Raw genomic sequence first — 6,411 nt, 5'->3', positions numbered from 1 at the left:
GCACCTTTAAGCCGTTTGAAGAGGCAGCATCCATTGCAGGTCTGCAAAACGCCTCCTTCAGCCGTTTCTCAGCCTTTTAAGAAACTGAGATTAACTTTTGATAAAATAACAGATAATGGAACATTTATTAAACAAATAAAAAGTCTCGGGCCTCGAGAACGCCCTAAACAGAAGCTCTCGATAGTGAGCAACTCCCTTCCCTCGCCTGACGCCGGTTCAGAAGCGGCACATTTTCTACGCCTGGAACAGCTTCAAACTCTGCTTTGTGTATTTATAACCACCACCATGTGCCTTCCAACTCCGGTAACGTATTTACTTACCATAAACAAAAAGCGAAGCTTACACACAGCCTGACCTGAGACTTGCAACCAACCGGAGTTAACTCTGGCCGGCCACGCGTTCACCTTCACATAACCGCGTCACCTTTCCCAGCACAAAGAACGTTTGTTGTTTCGCTCCTCCGAGCGCACACACAAAGGGGGTGGAGGCAGGTGCCGGGGTACACAGCGCCTGGGCGCCAGCAGAGCCCACCGGATCTTTTAAGGCGGAGATGGGAGGGTCCTGCTGCTCGTCCTGACCCACCACGAGCACACACACACAGAAAGCCTCACTGCAGTCACTCCTGTTGGGGCACAGCGAGCGGCTCCCCACGGAGCGGCCCTAAAGCCGCCCGCACGAGGACCCGGTACCTCGTGCTCCGCAGAGCGGCACCGAGGCGAAGGCGGAGCCCCGACCTGCTAGGCGGAGGCGCTGCCAACAGAGGTCGCCACTGTGCCTGCACGGCCTATCTCCTAGCGATGGCGGCCCGCCCCCTCCCACCACCCGCGCCCTGTGATTGGCCTGCCTGGAAGTCTATCAACTCCTAAGCCCCGCCCACGAGCGGAGCGGGCCGGGCCGGCGGTCAGTCTGTGCCGGGCAGGTGCGGTACGGGGCTCTCCCGATGGTCGCTGGTGCTCGGGGGGCCGGGCAGTGCCTTAGCGTGACCCGTCGGCGCTGTCGCCGCTGGTCACGGCGGCCCGGGGCCCTCCCCATACAGAAGACAGCGGGGCGACAGACACAAGGTGAGATCGCTGGGCTGGGCCCCACCGGCGGTGGGTTTGGGCTCCTCCGCGCCGTTCCCAGCCCGTCAGTAGGGTGGCTGTGTCCGTGTCCCCGTCCCCGTCCCGTCCGTCCCGCTGACAGAGCTGGCAGGTCGCTAGTCCGCCGGCGGACCCCCTGGGGCGGCGAAGGGCAGGCCCGGGCTTGTCCCGGGGAGGCGGCGCCTGCGCGGTGCGGGACCCGGGCTTGTCCCCGGGGTGCGGAGGGGGCGGGCAGGGCCCTGCGGGACCCGGAGAGCGCTGCCCGGGCCCGGCTGTGGAGCCCGGTGGCCTGGAGCTGCTCAGCTGCGGTGTCACCTCGCCTCTGGGGTGCGCGGGGTGACCGGGGTTTGTGACGAGGAACATCGCTCCCTTGGGTAAGAGGGCTCGGTCTGTCTAGGGGCAGCTTCCCTGCTAAGTAGTTCACGTACCTAAAGAGAAAGGAAAGTTTCTCTCTTGCTTTAGAGACAGCTGTAACTTAGTAAGTCTCCTCCCTTTAAGCGGTTTGATATGCTTACATTTGGTTTTTGTTACAGATGATTGAAACGCTTGTAAGTACTGAAGCTCAGGAGCTGCTGGACCAGCTCACAGCCCTCTTGGAACAGGAGTTAAGATGTCAGCCAAAGGCCTCTGGCCTAAGGCTGATCGAATCTGCTCACGATAATGGCCTCCGGATGACTGCAAGGCTTCGAGACTTTGAAGTGAAAGACCTTCTCAGCTTAACTCAGTTCTTTGGCTTCCATACAGAGACTTTTTCACTAGCTGTGAATTTCTTAGACAGATTCTTGTCAAAAATGAAGGTAAGGCTTTCTACAGTATGAGCTCTCAGTCACTGGCTTATGCTCATTGCAGCGTTGTTCCTTTTATAAGTTAAAACATCTTGGCTTTAGAAGGCTGAAGGTTAAGCGCCTTCCAGAGGTTCTGATTGCACAAGAGATAAGAAATGTCTTTCCCTGTTCAGATTTTAGTATTGATAAAACAGATGTTAACTCTACAGAATAGAAGAAAGAGGGCATCTGTTTCAACTTGAGGATGTCCATAGGCTTGGAAATACAAGCTGTATTCATGGGTTAGATCAAGACAGATTGTCTTGCCTGTTGCGTATATACAAGAATGCCTTAAATGACTTACCTCACTGTTTAAACTTACCCATAACCAATATTAAGCAGTTTGAAGCTGTTCAGCACTTAACAAAATGTTTTACCAGATTCTAACACCATTCTGTCATGCATATGTGGCATGCTGATCTGGGTTGTTTATAATTGCCTAACAAAACAGGATTACCGCTGTGCTATTTGGTCAAGAACAACAGCTTGTTTTCTTTGTGTGTTAAAACAAAAATGAGAAAGGTAGATGGGGTGGATAGGAAAATGATGACCTCTGAATCCAGAATAAGCAGTAAAAATGGCCACTGTAGTGCCTATGGAATAAAATAAGCTTTTTGTATATATGTGTTTGTGTGTGTATAGAAAAAAAAATAAAAAAAACAAAATTCCAAACATTTTTTTTTTCTTTGCATAAGTCAATATGTTGCACACTTTAAGCCCTCAAAACTGACTGGGCTATTATCGAACCTCATTAAGAAAACAGTTCTACCTCAAAATACGTTGTTCTACAATCTTGCTTTTTTAGATGAATGAGGCAGAACTTGTAGTGTGTAATAGTCTTCTCATTCAGTTAAATAAAAATAAGAATATAAGTAGATAAAAGACATATCTCCATCTTAAAAAACAGAACAGCCCCAGTTTGCCCCCCGTGATTTTCTTTCCTAATATACATTGGTCCTACATAGTTTGGTACTTATGTATTGACATGGCTGATCAAAGGCTTTCCTCTTTAAAGTTAACAAACAACAAATTACTTTTCCTTAGGTACAGCCTAAACACTTGGGCTGTGTTGGACTCAGCTGCTTCTACTTGGCTGTGAAGGCATCAGAAGAAGAGAGAAATGTTCCTCTAGCCACTGATTTAATTCGAATAAGCCAGTACAGATTCACTGTTTCTGATATGATGAGAATGGAGAAAATCGTATTGGAGAAGCTGTGTTGGAAAGTCAAAGCTACAACAGCCTTCCAGTTTCTACAACTGTATCACTCGCTCATTCATGAGAATTTAAGCTGTGAAAGGTAATATATATAATACTTTTTTAGCTATGACTGCATATGATCAGGAAGCCTGTGTAGAAAAGTAATGAGGGAAATAACTTGAGTAAATGGCCTTTCTGTAGTTAAAAACCTCACAAACTTTACCCCTTATTGGTAGATATCATAAATGTGAGTATCTGTGACTTAACGTTATTTCGGTTTTTAAAGCTGTTTGCATAAGTTGATCCAAAGAGTATTCCTCTCTGAGCCAAAAACCAAACTTGCTCAATGACGATGGTATAATAAATCTCTGCTTATGCTGCACTAAGTATTGCCTCATTGCAATGATTTCAAAATCTGGCTTAGAAAAAGATTCCTTTTGCTAGTAAGCACTAAAATTCCTGTTGGTAAGCCTATTTTAACAGTATGAGTCTCCCCAGTGTACCATAAGATTTATTTTTAGCATTAGGGCTGCCAAAACTGAACACCTGTTTGACTGTAACCCTAGAACTTCTGGGACAAATGAGGCCTTTGTTTAGATAACATTCTTCCTGCTGTTCTGAGTTCCCAAGGGTGGTGCTGCCTTGAGCAAGCTTGGGTTCTTTTTTTACCTTCACTCATATGTTTTTATTACAGGAGAAAATACCTTAATTTTGAGAGACTTGAGACCCAGCTTAAGGCATGTCACTGCAGAATCATGTTTTCTAAAGCCAAGGTAAATGTCTTGAAACCTCAAAGACAATGAGACTACTGAAACTTAACAAAGCAGTGTTTAAAAACTTTTTCTGTCTCTCCAGCCTTCTGTCTTGGCACTGTCTATTATGGCTCTAGAGATAGAAGAACAAAAACTGCTGGAGTTGACAGAGGCATTGGAATTTCTGCAGTTGCATTCCAAGGTATATATAAAGATTCAGGGGAGGAAGGAAGAAAAATGCATGCAAGTGCCTACACAGAGGAAAAGGGGGAGATCCACTGGCATACTGGTTTCTTTTGTCGCTTTGTTGGGATTTTGTTTGGGTTTGGTTTGGTTTCATGGCTTTTTTTCCATTTGGCTTGGGATCTCTGGTTTCTTATCTTCTATAAAGAAGCTGAATGTACATGTATGACTAAGGATTTAATGAGTTACGTAAGATTTTGTTTTGCTGTCTAGATAAACAACAGAGATTTGATCTTCTGGAAGGAGCTGGTGCTAAAGTGCCTTACAGAATATTCCTCGAGCAAGTGTTCCAAGCCAAATGTCCAGAAATTAAAATGGATTGTGTCTGGACGTACAGCACGGCAGCTTAAACATAGCTACTACAGAATAACACATCTTCCTACAATTCCAGAGACCAGCTCATAATAGGTAACTTCTTTTAAAACCAGCTTCTGATTGTGTAGAAGTAATTAGCTGTTAACTATCTCAAAGTTTCTTATTCTGTATAAGTAACCTCTTGAAGCCATGTAACATAAACATAGTAGGCCTGTTATAGAGGCTGGTCTGTTCTCATGTTCATGCTTGAGCCAGTGCTGTACCTGAAGAAGTGGCAACCTAATATATAAACACTGGAAAAAGAACTGATCCTCTGGTGTGCTGTGGGAGGAGAAATGTGTTATACAGACATTGGGACCTTATGCAAACGCAAATGTGGAATAAAACTGGTAAAAAGAGAAAAAGCTTGGCTTGCTCCTATCCTAAAAAGAATCAGCTAAGAGGAAACAGTTGCCTATTAAAATGACTTTCTTTTAATCTTTCACTTAAACCACTTAAAAGGAAGACAGTTCTATAGTTTTACTTGTGTAACTGTCTGATTAGTTATGTCTAAAAACTCTAATTCAGTTATTCATATTACTAGGGTATTTTTACTCTGTAGAAATTGTGAACTACTTCCTTATCTAGACTCTTAATTCCAAAGGTTACAGATTTTCTATAACAGCTGTCGTGTTGTCTTGCAATACTGAAGTCTGATGCTTTGTTTAGGTCTTGTAGAAAGCCTTCAGTTGACGGTTTGGATTTTTTTACAGGAATACAGTAAAATGAGGAGAGAACTATGCTGTGACCTTGTCAACAGACACGTGAATATTTAAGAAATGAAGTCTGAAACTTGACCTTAATAAAGGAGAACTCAACTCATGGAAAGACTACGTAGCATCTCAGACTAAGGATCGTTCCAGCAAATATGTTCTTTTCATGATGATTACAACAATATTCAATGTCAGTTTTCAGTCTTATTTGTAAGACTGTTTAGTGTGTTATACCACAATATAGTGTGTTATACCACAATACAGATGCATAGAATTTTAACACCTTATAGTTTGCAGAGCAGCTAGTGTAGTCTAACTTTGGTTTACTGTAACTGCAGGTTCTGAATTATGTATTTAATTTTAAAAATCTGGTTCCAAAGATTACATGACAGTAGCACAGTGCTGCAGTGTCTTAAACTAAAGACTAATCCTGCTCAATACTGATGATGGTGGCAAATGCCTGTTGGTCCACCTAACTAGTTGTTTAGGCAGTGTCACATGGTCCATATGTCCCTACTGTGCAGGACACTGGCCTTCTACGATTGACACATTAAAAACTAGGCCATGTGATACCTGCCAAATATGTCAAGTAGCTAAAGCAGGAAAAAGAGTTCATCGCCTTATAAAAGGGTAGTCACTAACCCCAGTATCATTAACTTCAGTATTTTGTAAGAAGGGTAGCTTACTGAGATTAGGAGCTATATCATAGAGTGTAAAAGCTTTGTGATACTTGATAAAGGCTGAGGGAGAGTACTGGGTCGCCTGCCCTAAATCTGACATCAGTTTTCCAGAGTTTCACTGTACAAGAGGTAAATGCTGATGCTTAACAGGTACATTTTTACAGGCAGGGCTAATGCCCCATCTTGACCTGTACATAGGAGGAATTGAGAAACAATGAAGATGAAACTCTGATCTCTGTAATAATGAGCTGCTTAAAATACAACTGTGTTTTTCTGAAGACCAGATCAGTACTTGAAGTGTATCATGGTTTTAATGCTAACAAGGAAGTGAATAATAATGTATTACTGTATGTAAGATGAATAGAGAGGTTGAGGGAATGTTGCTAATGACCTCTCAAATGCTACATCACAGTGGAGCAGAGGCTGTTAGCGATGGGCCGTTAGGAATGGATTGTCATATGAACTGACTTAGTGGAGGAGATCAGAATGTTCTGAATTTGGAGTGGTTTTACGTGTTAGCCAGGCAACCCTTCCCTTTTTATGCTGAGGGGGAAAACATTCTTTTGAT

At 43.9% G+C, this 6,411-nt stretch overlaps 1 protein-coding gene across 3 annotated transcripts; it reads left to right on the top strand.

Annotated features, from left to right (window-relative positions):
- Nucleotides 1-1,003: 1,003 nt before the first annotated feature.
- CCNG1 (cyclin G1) lies at nucleotides 1,004-5,284 on the top strand. Of its 3 annotated transcripts, none has more exons than XM_061456563.1 (7): nucleotides 1,004-1,061; nucleotides 1,613-1,876; nucleotides 2,948-3,201; nucleotides 3,796-3,874; nucleotides 3,957-4,055; nucleotides 4,310-4,504; nucleotides 5,164-5,284. In XM_061456563.1, the coding sequence occupies exons 2-6, from the start codon at nucleotides 1,613-1,615 to the stop codon at nucleotides 4,499-4,501; spliced, it is 888 nt and encodes a 295-aa protein (XP_061312547.1). In that variant the 5' UTR covers nucleotides 1,004-1,061; the 3' UTR covers nucleotides 4,502-4,504; nucleotides 5,164-5,284. The 3 variants fall into 3 exon arrangements, with proteins under 3 accessions (XP_061312547.1, XP_061312548.1, XP_061312546.1); XM_061456562.1 differs by lacking the exon at nucleotides 1,004-1,061 and adding an exon at nucleotides 1,381-1,453; XM_061456564.1 differs by lacking the exons at nucleotides 1,004-1,061; nucleotides 4,310-4,504 and adding an exon at nucleotides 1,367-1,453.
- Nucleotides 5,285-6,411: the final 1,127 nt, after the last annotated feature.

The sequence above is a fragment of the Pezoporus flaviventris genome, unplaced genomic scaffold (genome assembly GCF_033815535.1).
Source record: "Pezoporus flaviventris isolate CSIRO_AGI_PZ_B2104156 unplaced genomic scaffold, CSIRO_AGI_Pfla_v1 ptg000023l, whole genome shotgun sequence".
NCBI lineage: Eukaryota > Metazoa > Chordata > Aves > Psittaciformes > Psittacidae > Pezoporus > Pezoporus flaviventris.
The sequence above is the reverse complement of the archived record's forward strand: the minus strand, read 5'-3'. Positions and strand labels throughout refer to the sequence as shown.